Source organism: Seriola aureovittata, chromosome 14 (assembly GCF_021018895.1).
Source record: "Seriola aureovittata isolate HTS-2021-v1 ecotype China chromosome 14, ASM2101889v1, whole genome shotgun sequence".
Lineage (NCBI taxonomy): Eukaryota > Metazoa > Chordata > Actinopteri > Carangiformes > Carangidae > Seriola > Seriola aureovittata.
This window is the reverse complement of record NC_079377.1, coordinates 16,615,192-16,632,480: the sequence shown is the minus strand read 5'-3', so window position 1 is coordinate 16,632,480 and position 17,289 is coordinate 16,615,192. Positions and strand designations below refer to the sequence as shown.

At 38.9% G+C, this 17,289-nt stretch overlaps 2 protein-coding genes across 3 annotated transcripts; one reads left to right on the top strand and one right to left on the bottom strand.

The window, feature by feature from the left end:
* Window positions 1-2,491: 2,491 nt before the first annotated feature.
* eef1akmt2 (EEF1A lysine methyltransferase 2) lies at window positions 2,492-7,068 on the bottom strand. Its single transcript, XM_056394803.1, has 6 exons — window positions 6,947-7,068; window positions 6,283-6,348; window positions 6,026-6,140; window positions 5,501-5,608; window positions 3,776-3,992; window positions 2,492-2,996 (listed from the first exon to the last, which is right to left on the bottom strand). The coding sequence occupies exons 1-6, from the start codon at window positions 7,054-7,056 to the stop codon at window positions 2,899-2,901; spliced, it is 714 nt and encodes a 237-aa protein (XP_056250778.1). The 5' UTR covers window positions 7,057-7,068; the 3' UTR covers window positions 2,492-2,898.
* On the top strand, window positions 7,030-16,791 carry abraxas2 (abraxas 2, BRISC complex subunit). 2 transcript variants are annotated; one of them, XM_056394802.1, is made up of 9 exons: window positions 7,030-7,227; window positions 8,622-8,712; window positions 9,949-9,985; window positions 10,481-10,547; window positions 10,888-11,078; window positions 11,788-11,907; window positions 12,759-12,843; window positions 12,957-13,074; window positions 13,331-16,791. In XM_056394802.1, exons 1-9 carry the CDS (start codon window positions 7,030-7,032, stop codon window positions 13,900-13,902), a joined length of 1,479 nt encoding a protein of 492 aa, XP_056250777.1. In that variant the 3' UTR covers window positions 13,903-16,791. The 2 variants fall into 2 exon arrangements, with proteins under 2 accessions (XP_056250777.1, XP_056250776.1); XM_056394801.1 differs by having other exon boundaries at window positions 11,785-11,907.
* The last annotated feature ends 498 nt before the right edge of the window (window positions 16,792-17,289 follow it).

The following is a 17,289-nucleotide window of genomic DNA, read 5'->3' as shown; positions in this document are numbered from 1 at the left end:
TTATTAATTGAAAACAATACAAATGACCAGCGTTGTCATTACACACATCTCGAAGTTTAAGTTACAACTAACACCCCTTCAGAGTTGGTATGTTCCACTGCGATCCTCCCCAAGGCATTTACAATACTCATGTGCTCCTTTTTTATTACTATGATTTTCGTTGATGTTAATGATGCAAATAGCTGTTGACATCTCGTTACCACAAAGAAAAGTTTACTTTACACTACGCAACAAACCAAAAAGTTTCCACAACACAGTGCCTCTTGCTCGTTCCCTTCTGGACTCAAAACAATGTTCCAGACAAGTATAGAAAAAAAAAACTAATCGATAATAATCAATATTAACTTCTTATTGGACTTGTATATCATGCTGTAATGTAGACATGGTAGTCATTACTGAAAAGGTATGAAATGCCTTGAAAGCGTTGAAGTCTTTCCCACTTCCACATTGGCTCTTGTACCATGGAAAACTTCACTGCTACATGGTGCAGTAATTCAATCAATCCACGAAAATCCTATTAGAAGACCTTCAAACGTGTTTCCAGGGAGATGAGGTGAAAAAAACATAAATATTTGCAGAATCACACTTGAGAGGTTAAAATGAAAGCGTGGTGTTCATGCTGGTGGTGCAGCCAGTGGGCTGTGGCATCAAGTCTAAAAAAAAAAAACCATATAGGTTAATATTATGAGTGGAATAAAAGTGCAGCTTCAAAAGCCTGCCAGCCCGAAAGTCATGAAAGTGCTGACAGAAGTAAATGTTCTGTAGCTAAAGCTGAGTTCAACCCAGCAAGATCCACAGTTTCATGTTTTATTTTGCTTCATGGTGTGGACAGTAATAAAATAGCCTACTTTCAAAGATGACAGTGAGAAATGGTTCCAACTTCACTTTTGATTAAAATGAGTCTTTTTTAAAAGGAGAAACAGTTTGACTTCTTGAATGAGTCGACAGTAAACTGTAGCACATCTCAGACAGACATAGATATGTCAGCAGTTTTGCTAATTCTGCATATCAATACCTGCAGGACTCCATCATTAGGCTACTTTATGATTTGTAACCTCCTTATAAACAACAAGTGTTAAGCAAGTTCTATGTAAGTAAAAACATTTTTTCTTAATTTCATTTCTGTTACAGTGCAGGAATCCACTATTACAATTCATGGAAAAACTGACCAAAAGGCACATGACTCTACTGAGGCAAACAGGATTGTGGTGTAGTCTGGTTTCTTAGCAACAGCACCTGTGCATGGGAAATGAGTGGGCCACAGTATATTCAAGAAGGTAACTCTAATACATAATGACAACATGACCCAATGAAAAACACTCAAAAGCTGCATCATAAGATGTTTTAAAGACAGTGAGAGTGAAAGTTGACAAATGTAAAGGAGAGGATATGTAACTGAGCTGGAGCTCAGTGGAGATTTCACTCCATGGGAAAATCTCTGGGAAGGTTGTAAAATTGGGCATAATACGCACATCCAGGCAGGATATCCAGAGCCTTGTAAAATTCCAGGCAGTAATTCTTGTAAAGCTTGCATGTGTTTACTCAACAGTGTGCCTCAACATCGATGGCTCCCATTGGGCCACTGGCCCAGCTCACAATTAAGTTCCAGAGTTTGGCAGTTATTAATAATGCCATTTAGATGGGAAATGGCAGACAAGCTCCTCTACTCACAGATGCCATGGCCTTTTGTTTATTCATTCTGTCAGAAGTTCTTAATCATGGTCCTCGGGACCCCAGGCTCTGCTGGTTTCCAGTTTAGCCAATTAGGTTAGGGGCTATTTTTCACATGACATGAAAGATGGATGCAATTAACTACCTGGTAAGACAGAACAGCGATTGTCAAATCTGTAGGTCAGACTCCTAACAGGATCCTTGCAAAGTCATTTGAGGGTTTCTAAGATGATTTATGAAATTGGGAAATGTGTTCAGTACAAATTATTTAATGTATCTTTTTTCCTGTGATGTACAATAATGTGAAAAAGAATTTTTCCTCAGGGACAATGAAGTTTGACTAACTGGGTCTGTGATAATTGATCAAGTCAAACTAAGCCAGAATCATTGTCTGGCTTATTACCACAAATGTGCTCAGGAAAACAATGTCTCAGTCAAATAAGTGTCAGTAGGTGCACAAGGGTGAAGAGTTCACTTGTGAAACATGCCACAATACATGGGAACCTACATTACATCAAGGGCCACAGAGAATTCGTGTTAATTAGAACTAAGAGGTTTCATGTGGAAGAATTTCTTGTTAACCAAAATCCAATTGTGGGTTAACTCAGGATCGGCAGTTTGTCTTATTCAGCTTTTTAAACTAGTTTACATCATGCAGTTTTAACACACCTCCTATGCGAGATTAGTAATCGTCAGTAACAGATTGTGTCTTTGTTTCGTAATCTACAGAGAAAACAGGAGGTTACATATATCCATGTGTATGCACTAAAATAGTTTTGATAGAAAATAACTTGAGTACTATTTCTGGAATACTACGAGATACACAGCAACATTTTTATTGTATAGAAATGACCTTAAAAGTGAAATTGAATGAATCAATTAATCTTATTAATCTGCATAAATGAGTCACAAACATTACAGAATAATGTCACATAAATATACTTAGCAGATGTCTTTAGCACTGTGGGTCAGTGTAAAGTTAATGAGACAAAACCAAAACAAAGCTGATTTGTTTTATCTCAAGAGAACTGTCCCACTCTGTATGTCTGCTTCTGTATACAAAGTCTTTTAAAAAAGGATCCTAAATAATCAGATCTTGTATTAAAAAAATATCTTAATATACTCAGATAGTATGATTTCCTGTGACAAACAGAAAAAAAAAAAAAACTACAGAATTGATGGGAAAAAAAAAAAAAAAAAGACAAATATCCTCCAGGGACATGTGAATCAACATAGTCGCTTGAAGATGAGTGCTGTCACACTGTTGCCCGTCCTGCCTCCAAATTGGAAACTGGGTGTAGGCAACTCCTGTACAAACTCAAATCCTGTGAGGCAACACAGAGAAAAAAGTACAGGTTAAGACATGTGCATTATGCAAACTAGCAGAACATCAACATGCTGCCTTACACACAGATTCCTACAGTCTTTCCTTGTAGACTATGGCTACGGGGCATTAAGGAGAACTGTGAGCAAAGAACTGTTCATCCACCATCTGTGGTGCTTTCTGGGGCCGAGTAAAGACAGGCTGTCAGTGTGACAGATGAGATCTCATGGCCCTTTGGCCCCCTGCAGGCTCATCAGAGTGACTACACTGAGACGAGTGACAGCTAATGGAAGCTTGCCGAAATTCTGACTTTACAAGACTGTTGTTGCCTGCAGCTTAACAACCTGCCAGGTAACTGTCAGGGTTGCAGAACTGTGTCTGTGTTTTGACTGGGGGTCAGACAACAAAACACCCAGATGTATAAAGACGTTACATGCCAGAGCAACACAACTATAAATCACACCGATGCGTTTCAACATTTTTTCCAATAGTTTTAACCTAAAATTGCAAACATGCACTTAACAAATATGCCATATCTTTAGGTTAGGTTTAGGAGCAAAACAATAAATTAATGACTTGACATAATTTTCATTTACATTTTTAAATGTCTAATTAGAGCTACCATTCAATATGTTCAAAAAAGTGCTTTGGGGTTGTTTAAGCCTGTTAGGAGAACAGCACACTCTGACAGACAAACTTTAAGCAGTTCTTTCCCACAGCAATATTCAACAGAACTGATCAAAATAAATGATCAGACCTAATTTCAGCAATTTTCTTCACCTTCACTGAATCTGTCTAGCAGCTGCTCTTTTGTCCAGTTACAGGAAGTGACAGCGAAGAATCCTTTGTCCTTAAGAGCATCTTTTAAAGCTTGGACATATAGTTTTTTGCCCTCCTCTGTGTCGTGTGGGTTTAGACTTATTGCATCAAATGTTCCTTTGTCGATGCAGACGTCAAAGTCCTTTAGCTCCCCTTGACAGTTTAAGAAATCCATCTCCTAAAATAAAGAAAAGAGTGAGAAGTTAAAGAAACGTCTGTCTGTTGATCAGCCCTGCAGCAAATACAAAATGTGGCGCCTCAAGTTTAGTCTGACTCTCTAACTATATAGTTACCGGCAGAAGAAACCTTTCAGCATCAACCAAGATGAAATGTGTTATACCTCATTGGCTCACTTTAAAACTAAATTCCAGCTGCTGACATAATTCTGAGAGGGTTGCTGACCTACCATACCACCAGTGAAAGGAGCCCTTTATCTGGACAGAGGGCAGAACACCAGATCTTTGGGGTGAACTCAAGAGCCACATACTCACAATCCATGGGTCACAAAATTTGAGATTTATGAGAGAGGATCAACAGCGGAGACAGAAAAATGTTCATTATATTGTTGCGACTGACATGGGTTCAATTTGAGTGTGAGCCTAAAAAACAGAAAAAATGGGAAGATACTAAAGGGTGAATGGGAAGTGGACAGTGACTAATGGAGAAGAGACTGGGCTTGGCATAGATTTGAAACTGACTTTTGAGGTATGGCCTGACGAGGATGTTTTTTTTTTTTTTTTTTTTAAACATATGCACTTAAACACAAGCAAGTTCACACAAATTATTATTTTGGCATCCTGCAGTATTGAAAAAAAAAAAAAAATCAACAAAGATGCCAATATATCATCTCTCTCACTCTCTTACACACACAGACACACACAGTGCTCCCCCTGCCCAGCTTAGGTCAATATTGACTTCAATGGCAGGCTTCCTGCCCAAGCAAAACACACACTGTCATAGGTGTCTTATGCATATAACATATATGCAGGTGTAGTATGCACACAGGAGAGGAACACTCACTCATCACATCCCTTATAGACCAGCCAGCATTTACTACCTGTTTTTTCTTGCATACATATACATTAGTAGACATGTTAAATCTTGCCAAGTCATTTTGGGTTTGGGGTGGATTAATCTGAATGGTGGGCAGGCTTCCATCACTTTCAGGGCTTTCTTACTATCCAACTCTCCCACATGGTAAACACAGGAGAGTTTCCTCTAACCCTCCAATGCTGAAAGCTATATTGTATCGTTGGCATTTAGGAATTAATGGGATTCATTTTGTATCAATGGGTGATTTGTGCATGGCATTGAATCCACCAGATAAACTAAAATATTATGCTATACCTATACAGCACTTCAGTGGAGTGAGTGTAATTTAATAAAATGTTGATTCGCACTTTTCACCTAGCTCCCCAAATACTCATACAGCACAACAGTGATCAATTAAAAGTGTAAATGCCATCATCCTCACTGTGCTTTTGGGTACTATAACAAAAGACATTTCACTGGCAGCCTTATAGTATTTCTACAAAACCCACAAATCTTCAAATCCCAATTAGAACATTTACTTTTCAAATTGTCAGTCATTTCTTGACACAATAAACATGAGAATTTGTATCCCCTATACTAGTGTAAGTTAACTGTACAGTAATTCTATAGTTCGACAAACATGGCTGAACCCACCTTTACGGTGATATCCGTCAAGTCCTCCGCCTGCAGAACATTTCTGGCCAATTCTACAGACGCTGGAGAATAATCTATAGCCGTCAGATTCCTGTATCCGTGTTTAGCCTTGAATTAAAAACACAGCAAGAATGTTTATCGAAAGTTTATCAACTGTTAAAGAAATGTCTGAGAAAGTTTTAATTAGTTTGTGAATTTGGTCATCACAGTAGACTTTGCTGCCAATTGCAAACTATCTAATAAAGGCTCAGTTCACCTCAATCAAAAAGATATTTTCCACTTAACCCTTAGTGGCATTTAGTCATGCAGGTTTTGAAATTGCTGAGTTTGCATTTAGATTGTACTTTTCTAAGCTTAGAAAAATACAACAACAATGATTGTTTCCATTAACAATTTCCTCGTTACCCTGGATAATCCACAGATGTTGCTATATGTTGTGATTGTGGTGAACTGACCCTTTCAGAACATTCAAATTAAGAACCCATTAAAATAAAGTGTCAAAATGTATTTTTACTCTGTTCACACCAGTTCAACTAAAAATGCTCCATTTCCAGTGCCAATGTCCAGAATGGCAGCATTTTCTGGGATCTTAACTTTGTCCATCCATCGCAGCACACGACTCATGCTTTCCTCGCCGAACCTTAAAAGAAGACGAAAACACAGACTTTAGTGACAGGATATTGTCAGAATCTAAAAACAAACCACTAAACAAAACAACCAGTGGAAATGTGAGTTAATTCAAGCAATAATTTTCTTAGTGTGTCAGTATTCTATATAATTACCATATCTCACCAACATCCCCAATGTCTTTGAATGTCTCAAGTTCTTTTTGGTATGCATCTTCCCAACTGCAGAAAAGGACAGTCATTGACAATTGGTTATATAAAAACCTTAGACCCAGATGACACATTGCTATATTAGAAGCATGACATAGTGTAGTGCAAAAAATAAACACATACTGAATAAGTAGCCTGATGTTAAGTTTATATGAACTGCTAATGTCTTGTAAAATCAGTGTTATTCTTGCAAGCTCCCATGAAGGCTGCTGCTCTGTTGTTCAGGACTACAGCAAACATCACCCCAACATCCTTTTAACAATCTCTGACTTTAATAGACATAGGCAAATAGTAATGGAGTGAAAACAGCCTTTTAGGGTCTACAGGTAGAGGCGGGTCTACTCCATTTATCTACCTGACGGCAAGTATTATCTTCCTCTTAACGTCACTTGTTGGGCGTTTAAGCTTCTTTAAAATAGTGCATTTGTTGCAGTACTGCCAGGTGGATAAAATGCTAAAATAAGTGGCGACTTAAAACATTTCCTACAACATATTTTGACAGGGTTGAAGTTATATCCATTAGCTTTGTTGTTGTCTCTCGTAGCTGTGAAGCCTGACGAGAATAACCAAACATCGTAAGTTAACATTAGCAGCGGATCACAAAACTCACTAGTCTTTCGTTCCGAGTATTGAAGGTCCAAAATCGTTTTCTGAGCATCTGTCTCCCTCCGGCTCTGAGGTATTTCCACAGCCATGTGTGCCTTCTGTGGCGTCCTCCATGCTGGTCAAGTATTCGCCTACACCTCCCAGAAGATCTTGCGTTCGAGGAGCGTGCTTGCAACCGCGGGGGGCATTGGGATTGATAGGGATGTTTCCATCATGGCGGCATCCATTTCAGGTTATACTTTTAGTTCTGTGTGTTATCACAGCGCCAACAGCAACTCAGATCATGTAAGTATTCCGAATTGTGTTGACAGACTATTATGCAGTGGTTGCTAAAGTGCGCGTAGCCCGACAATGCGCCTGATCGTTCACCAGCGTCATTAGTTTGTGTTGTTTTCCAGTGTCATCATCCTGTTGCTGGCTAGCTAGCTTTGGTCCCGTCTATTTACCGGCGGGTAGGGTTTAAGCAGACTGTGTAGCTGCAGCAATATAAAGACAGGTCTGGTCGTTTAAGATGATCTCATTTGTAACTGGTACACTGGCGTTAAATATCAAGTTAACACACCAATCACAAGGAGCCATGCATAGGAATATCTGCTACATCAATATGGGAATGGTGCTGGGAAAGTTTGAACTCCAGGAAATACTCAATAGTTAGCTGCTTAGCATGTTAGCTAAGCTACCAAGTCAAGTGACTTCCGTGTGTCGCGCTGCTTATGTCTACATTCACCTCGACCTGATATGTGATAGTAGTTTAATATCTCATCAAAAATACGACGCTAACACAGTAAATTTCCAGTTTAGGAACTTTTAGTTTTTCTCGTTTCGCCATGGCTAGATTTGCCTCTTAGCCCCCTAGCTAAGGTGAGTTGCATTTAAATCAATACAGTTTAACAAAGTGACTGACGTGCGTAAAATAATTTTTGCTTTAGCTTTGGCTTGCTCGATGTAGAAGTACGATAGAAGAGAAATACTTTGTGACAAAAAGAAACGTTTCACGCAAGCGGTAGAGTAAACTAAGCTAACGTCTGCGCTGTTTACATCTGTTTTCCTTCCGACAAGACTACAAGTCGACCTGAGCAGGTGGATTGTTGCTGGCCACAAGTTCACCTGCATTCCTGACATTAGCCGAAGGAGCAAGGCGACGTTGTGTTTACCAGCCGCTCTTCCTTGTCATTTGAAGTATACGACTGAGTTTAATCCCAGAACAAAAAGCTGAATTGTTACTTTGTGTTACATGAAGGAATGTTTTGACTATGATTCAGTGATTTTTATATTGTTGCTTAGTATGAACAGAATCATATCCAAAACATTATTATTCTATCTGACTGGCCATTAGTCTGTAGACTATCCCGTGTTACAACTACTATGGAGTAGTAGTATGGATGACTAAGGATTTTTTAATTGCTTATAAATTGTTTAGTCTATAAAATCTTGAAAAACGGTGAACAATGTCTGTGACAGTTTCCCAAAACCCAAGGTGACACCACAAATATTCAATTTATGTCAATAAGAGTAAAACAGAATTTACATTTGAGAAGATGTAACTGGAATATGTTTGGCCTTTTTGCTTGAACCAAGTAACTGAATCAAAGAAATGGAATTGATTTTCTGTTGATCAGCTAATTGTAAAAAAAAAATAATAAAATAACTACAGTTCTTTTAAAAATGTATTTGCACAGGAGGGCTTCCTATTAGGAGAGGTGAGGCAAGAAGAGACTGTCAGCATCAGTGACACACAGATCAGCAGTGCAGAATTGCTCCAGGTAGTAGGTAAGCCCTGAAATGGACAAAACACAAACTTTTTGGCATCTTAAGCAAGAAGTAGCAATTGATTAATTCCTGTCTTGTCTGTTCTTCTACTTTGACAAGTCAAAATGTGTGCTGTAAAAAAAAAAAAAGAAAAGCTTATTGCCATTTAGTCCTTTTGCACCATTTTCAAAAATACTTGGCTTATTACAACAACACGTAATACAAGTTATGTTAAAGCTCCTGTACACTCATGGTCCGCCCACACAGGTGTTCTCACATATTTTGCTTGTTGAGTGCTCTTCCCAAGACTGTGTAGGCATGTACACACTGACATCTGTCTCCCTCCCCTGTTAATTCAGTTGCATCTATTAGAGAGCATTTATCATTCTTATAAGTGCATACCCTCTGATGACATCAGGTGACTTCCACAAAGCACTGCCCAACCTTAACCCAAGAAGAAATGTAATATTAACATTTCTTGTTGAAGCTTACCTTTCAGAATCAGTCAAGCAGACTTAAAGAGAGGGGAGAACAAAACACAATTACTCATGTTGACATTCCCATTTAAAATGGGTGATCAGTCAGTATAACTACTGCAGAGCCACAGGAATTAATATTAGATTTTAGCTTGCCAAAATATGACAAAAATGAAAAAATATCAACAAAATATGACAAAAATGAAAAATATAGATAATGGATTACAAGTTTTTTTTCAGCTGTGTGTTGCTTTTACTGCTTTGTAAATTTCTCCTCTGACCCTTTAGTCCTGTTAAGAGAAGTGTTCTTTGATGTAACTGAATGTGAACTCTAAGAAATTATGCTAGTGAGCAGCTTTTTGCTAAGCACTTATCCCTCAGCTTCAGTTCACTCGGCCACAGAAATGTTCTGATTTATGTTAATGAGCCCTATTCAAAGTGGTTGGAATAAGAGTTTGCTTGGTGTGTGGTTTTGTCTTGTATATTAAGATGACTAAAACTAAAAGCCAATGTAACATATTCAGTAACACAAGCTTTATAAGTTACTGTGTTGCTTAAACAAAGTGGTCTAAAACAGTAATATTTTTGCCATATAAATTACAGGTGTTTTTGTTTTTTATTAAATACTGATATAAATGGCAGCAAATTGCGGCCTTGTGTTTTGAATTTTGGTTTTTGGGCTACACATTGACTTACATTTGGATTATGCCTTTAAATATTATACTTTAAATATTTACATTTATAATGATATAACTGAAACAGCTGTTGTTATTTGTTCCAGAAATCCACAACCATGATCCTTGTGCACAGTTGTTTAGGTAAGATATGAGCTTTTTAATTCTCAAACGGCTTCAGTTGTCATCAGTGACACAGTGCTCTCTGCCACAATTTCATCATGTGTACTAATGTAGAAAAGATACTGTTTTAGGGAGGAAAATTTGTCATTGTGGTATTGTTTAGTTTAGGAAATCCTGACAATATAATTGTTGTCAATTTGTTGTAACATGCATAACAAAGTAAGGTAGGCTGTATTGGCACTTTATTGGAGTTATTGGGATCTGAGCATTTATTTATGATACAATAAAAAGTCCCAGTGTGCACAGTAGCTTACACTATCTGTGTTTTAGTTCACTGTGATATACTGACAATTTAACTCAGTTAACTTACATCCATTGTTGCACTGGCTGAATTAATTAGACATTGGACAGTAGATGGCCCCATTTTACAAGATTGGGGAACAGAAGCAAAGGAGCAGCAGGAACATGATGAATCACAGTGAACTTACTTGTTTTCTTTTTTCCTCCTGTCATCAGCTTTTATGACTACGCAGGCAAAGTCAGTGAAGAGAATCTCAACAGCATTCTTAAAGATAGGCGGAAAGTGAGTGAAATATTTTTTATATATAATTGTGACTTATATCCTATAAAATATTAGTGATTCCCTCTTGTGCTCTTTAAACCAAGGCTAAAATGAATCCCAAGAAGAAATCAAACATGAATTTTATTTTATTGTATTGAAATTAATATGTTACCTTTGTCTTATGAGGGATTTCCATAAGTGGCCATACAGGCTTCATAATGATGTGAAGTTTTTCCCAGAAACTTTATATTGTGTGTGATGGCCAATGTACTTTTTGTTAGTTTGTCCTGAATGTGGTTTGATTAGTGATACTAAATTGGATTAAACACATTTTAAAAGATTTGTTTCTTGGGTCATGTAGAACGTCATTGGTTGGTACCGGTTCCGGAGGAACACGCAGCAGCAGATGTCGTTCAGGGAACAGATCATCCACAAACAGCTGACTCAGCTGCTTGGTGTGCCCGACCTCGTCTTCCTTCTTTTCAGCTTCATCTCCACCGCCAACAGCTCCACACACGCACTGGAATATGTGCTCTTCAGACCGAACCGCAGGTAATATTAATCAAACACACAGACACACTCATTGTATCTTGTGATACTACCGTCTGATCAATAAATATTTTGATTGCTTGGATTTTTAATTTACATCGAGATAGTTCCCACCGTGTGCATGTTTTTTCCTTTTGCCCAGAGATACTACAGTCTGATTGTTATCTGGGCCTATGATGACTTTATTATTATTATTATCATTACATGACCAATCCACAATTAAATACAGTTAATTTGTCAATGTCATAGAAAAAAAACTGCATTTTTGTCAATATGTCCCAATATGTTCCATGCAGTGATGTACACAGTTTTAAAATTTGTGAAAAAGAAAGAACTGGTACCAGAAGATAACCAGAGTTGAGGTATCAGAAGAGAAAATGTTTGATTGATGCATCCCTACTTCTTTATACATGTTGAAATCATGTTCAAAAAAAAAAAAGTTAGTGCATATATTTGTTACTGGATATAATATACGTGTTAAAAATACATTATCAATGCTTTGCAAATTCTTAAAATGCTGAAGTGGTAACTATGGGGAGAGATTTATCTTTATTGTCAGTTCAGCTTCATAAGTCACCAAAATCTGTCTCACTAGATAAAGAAATGCTTGATAAGAGATATCTGTGAAAGCAAAAAAAGTTCATATTTGTGTTGCAAATAGTTGTATGTAGCATTCTAGTAGCAATGCCAACTGGTCATCTCCACTCAGTAGGTACAACCAGAGGATCACCCTCACAATCCCAAACCTTGGCAACACAAGCCAGCAGGAATACAAAGTCTCCTCAGTGCCCAACACCTCACTCAACTACGCCAAGGTCATCAAAGAGCATGGGTAAGGTTTGGACTCCCACCTTTTTTTTTTTTTTTCTCCGCTCTGAACCCATGTCACTGTGCTTCTCCAATTTTTTAGTTCAGGGAGGGTTTAGACAGACACGTGTCTCCTCTGATATGTGCGGAGTTGTAATGGCCACCTGTTTTCATCCGACAGCTTACTTCAGCTTCACCTTGAGGGTGTACATGTGTAACTCCATCACATCCCCCCATGCTGGTGCCTCAAGTAATCAGTGGGAGTTGATTCCCTTCCACAGACACTTTTCTGTTTGAGAGGGGTGCGTTGCTGGCAGGTGGTGTGCAACCCCAGCACCCAGGACATCCAACGCACGAGTGTGTGCGTGTGTGCGTCGCGTGTGTGTTCGTGCTAGTCCTAGTTTATACTTGACACTGTGTGTTAATAGTATCAGCATACATTTGCAGTGGAAAGCTGGTATGTGACAGGCTGCACATGCTTCTGCTTGTATTTCTGTGTCTTTGTGTCTAAACTTAGATCAACTGTTTCTGTCATAGATGGGTTGAATACTGTGTCAGTAGCATCTACACTGCAGGTGCAGACTGCTGGCATGATTATCCAGCCTTTGATAGGATGACTATTTCACCTCAGGTCATCCAGCTGATATTTATGTTTGACAGCCAGTGAAATATTGTTTGACTTAGCTTTGATATAGAAGGCATCCACAATTTAAACCTGTGCCTCTGTAATGTATGATCTTAATGAACAGATAGGGAGAGCTTGTACTGTGTGATATTATTATTATTATTATTATTATTATTATTATTATTATTATTATTATTATTATTATTATTATTATTATATATTAATGATGTAATTGGAAAATATGTCTCTAGGGCTGAATTCTTTGACAAAGATGGTGTGATGAAGGATATCCGAACAATATTCCAAGTCTACAGTGCACTACAAGACAAAGTGCAGGTGAGCCGGATGACAGACAGCTGTTTGATTTTTCCCTAAGACGTGTAGTGAAATTGTTTGCTAAGGAAGTTTTTTTTGGTTTTTCCCTTTCCACCTGTTTGTCTTGTTTTTAGGCCGTGTGTGGGGAGGTAGAACAAAGTGAACGTGTGAAGGAGAAAATTCAAGAGGATGTAAACAAACTTAAACAAGAAATTTCTCTCAGGAAACGCAAGACGGCAGAAGAGGAGAGGAGTACGTACCTATTTTAGATTCTATTATGTCATTAAAGTTGTTCAGATCTCAGTTCTTCTGACAGTTGCTCTGAGAGTTTCTCACTCTCCCTCAGGCCTTTTTTAAATATTTGATCAGTCAACCAGGCCAACTTGATTTCCTCCTATTTATGTGCCAGCACTTTGCAAATACATACAAATACACATACACATGCCTTACACTACAACAATGACTATTTTTTTTATAACCAGTTAAAAAAATTTTCTTTATACCACAGGGCTCCGTGAGGCCCAAACTGCAGATTCCCATTCCACTCCAGAGGAGACCACAGAACCTTCTGAGGCTTCCCTTCTGTCCAGGATAACCTTCCACACACCCTCTGCCCCGGAGCGGCCCAGTACCTCACCTAACCCACCATCTTATGCTGACCTCTTGACCCAGGATGACTCTCTGCCCTCCTCTTCGTCCCCACCTACCAGTGCTGCTCTACTGCCCCGGCCCCAAGCTGTGGGCTCTCCAGGACACCCTACCCCTGGCCCAGTGGGGATGGGCCTTGGCCTCGGGTTGGGCTTAGGCCTCAGCGCCAGCTCCAATCCTGTTACCACTCCCAGCACCCCGTACCTTGGCAATGGTGACGGATCGAGCTCTGACTCGTTAGATAGACAAGCAGCAGGGCAGGAAGATGATGAAGACGATGAGGATGATGAGGATGACGAAGACAGTAGCGAATATGAGAACTTAGTGAGTGAAGCCGCTCACCTGCCAATGGTCACAGCCAGCGTTTTAGCTCAAGGCCGACCAGCTGCCCTCAGTCCTGATGGGGACGCTCGTGGCTCTCAGGCCACATAGAAACATGTGACAGGGTGTGTAAGGGACACACATAAGTGACGCACCTTGAGTGGTGGGCATCTCAAGCAATCAAAGAGAGACAAATATAGACAAAGAAGTGCCAGTCCTGAAAGTGAAAGGCATGCGCAGGTGGTGTCCCGCTGTGTGTATTTCTTCTTGTCTTAGTCTGATCTCCATTTTATGGGGAACCTTGCTAGGCTTTGCAGGTGTGTCTCACTGGGGGAAAAAGTTGTCTGTTTTCTGTTTTTCTTTTTGGAATGGGATTGGTCTCGGTCCTTCGGTGTGGATGTGTCCGGTTTCAGGGTCAGAAGTGGATATTACAACAGTGTATGCCAACTGGTTGGCAAGCCGGCTCCCTAAAAGACAGGCCCACTCTTTCTCTATCTTTTTGCTTCACATTTGCATCAGCAACTCTGAGCACCCACTCTTGCATTACCTCTTGCACTATTTTTTTGCCATCTTTTAAACAAACCATGTAAGAAGAGCAAAGGGAAAATGTTCTGCGGCCTTCAAACTATTTTTTAAAAGTAGGCAAATGGTTGACTTTTTTTTTTTTTAATTTGAAAAAAGAAATATATATGTAACTACACATTTCTCTCATTGATTTTGGACTTATTACATGTTGTTTTTCTTGTTTCACAGTTTTTAATCATACAGTTGCCTATTTAAATGATGAAGAATAGATTCCAAACTAAATTTACTCTGCCACTTCTATAATGGGTGCTTTATTTATATATATGTATATGTATATGTGTATATATATATGTATATGTGTATATATATATATATATATATATATATTATATATATATATATATATATATATATATATATTGTCAGATTGACAGTTAATCTAATTTGATTGACAAGAATGTCAATGTCAAGTTCTTCTTGGATAACACTGAAATTGTATGCGCTTTGCTGCACTTAACAAAATTTAAGATTTCTTTATTATTGTGCTATACCAATGCTGTCATGTTGTGCCACTTGAGTCAGTCCTCTTTGACCACCCTGAGCCAAACTCGGCTCAGCTTTTGTGCGTTGTACAGGGTTTCACAGGGCAAACAAAATGTACTGTAGCTTTACTAACCAGATGCTTAAGGTTTCATTCTGCTGCTGCTGCAACACAGAGCGCTACCACTAAAAAAAACTGCATCTGTCTGTTCTCCTTCATATAAAAACCTGGCTGCTACTTCCACTTCACAGTGCTGGTTGTCTAATACTACTGACCGTGATCATATAACCACTTCAAGCACACTTCTCACTGACTTATTCTCTATTAAAGTCATAGCGGAAGGCTGATACCCCCTGTAGTGTGTGAATTGTTACCTTGGGAACAGCGAGTGAGCGATCACCTTCCTGTCTCAGCATAGTTGACAGCAGACTTCTTGTATTCTGACCTGGTTGGGTCAGTGTAATGTGTATGGACCTGGATAATGTGATGAAAACATGACCTTGCTTCAGTATACAGTGCCTTCCACTCAGGGCAGTTTCAATCTGCACACAGAACACATTTACAGATCTCTCTTGAGGGGTAAAATTATAACAAACTGTGTTGTGTTTGCAATAATTGACTTCCAGCTTTTTTTTTTTTTTTTTTTAAATCCTGCAGTTATATGCCTTCTTCCATTTCCTTTCTATGATGTTGTGTTTTGTCTACCTGAAACAATCGTCACTGCTTCCCAAAGCTGTTCTCCCTTTTTGATTTTACTGACGGCTTCAAATTGGACCTGTATCTCATGGTTGCAGCTGTGATTTTGCTCGCTTTATCATTTGAAACTGGAATTATAACTGTCAAGTCAGAGGGAATCTGTTTAGTGACCGAACACCCTGCAAGGCAGAGTTGGTATGATGAGCATAACTGACATGCAGATGACTTTCTCTTTTCTTTTTTTTTCTTCCAACATTTGGCCCCTTTGAAGACAACTGAGGTATGGATTGATTGGGTGCTGGATGTAAAACACCCTCCTTGCATGAACTGGTCAGTTCTAGACACCATTATATTCAGCATGGACAGACGATTGCACTGCACATGGAGGGCGTCCAACTTCGTGATCAGCAGGTTGCACTCAGTTTGGACATGAAGACGTTTTGTGGTGGGAGAGGCTTTGCCTTGTGAACAAGCTCCGCTTTCTTTACACAGCCTGTTTGTACATCATGTTTTTTGCCTTAGGGTCATATAATTTGCTCTGGTGTGTAATGCTAATGCATCACTGATCGGGAACTGGCACTCAAAATCTTACTTAATAATCACCCAGATCAACGCAATCACACAATGTTAAAAGACATGACAAAATCAATTTGCTAGGAGTATGGTTTCCTTTGAGTACTGGAATATAATAAGGAAATAGATAATGAATGTATAGTAGACAAGGGAGGGGTAGTATTTAAACAGCACTTACTGTATAAGCTTGTTTCAGTTGAGTGTTGTGGTATAGAGCAGCAGTTCTCAGTGTTGGTCCTCACTCTTAATCCTGGTCCTCAGGCCCTAGATAATTGCTTTTTAAGTCTTACTTTCTGGAAATTTCAGGTGTAACCTTGATTTGAGGGCCAGAACGAAAACCAGCAGGGCTCTGGGGTTGAGGACCAGTGGTATAAAGTGTGAGAGGACTACCATTGTTAGGATCCTATACCTATAAAGTTCCAACATAATACAAATATACACTCATGTACTCTTACTGTATGGGGTGACCCTTCCCTTCCTTCCCCACGTGGGCCATTGCAACATCAACACCTCCCTGAAGCACAAAGTCCAGTGCACAGCTTAGATCTTCTCAGCTTTTATCTGGATTTGTGTACTTGATGAAAGTAGACAAAGGACTTGGTTGGACGAGCACAGAGAAAATGGTTCTTGAACTGGGGGATAATAAATGAGACATGCTTATGTGATATGATTTGCCTTTGTTGTCTTATTGCCACAAATTGAGTACCACTTCAAATATGCAAGTGATTTCTGCATGCTTTAAAAACGTATATCATTTCATTCATGCTATTTTTTTTTTTTTTAAACAAAATGTTTTTGCAGGATTTCTTTTTTTTTTTTTTTTTTGGTACTCACCAATACGTGCAGTAGTATGTACTTTTGCAAAACCATAGCTCCTACATTTATTTTGCTCGTCTATCTCTATGCGCAAAACCTACTGGTGCTTGTGTCAATGACATCACATTGGAGTGGGACGGTCCTTCCGTAAACAAGGGTTGCATACATGCATACATTTTCGCTCATGAACAAATTATTTAGTAAAGCATTATTTTGAGTGCAAATTAAATGTCAGCTTCGGAGTGTGTAGTTGCCCGTCAACAATGATGATAATAATAATTCAGCGCTGAGAAGTGTTGCTCCAGCTGTCATGCATTACTGCAGATTGCTTGCTGCAGTATTTTTAC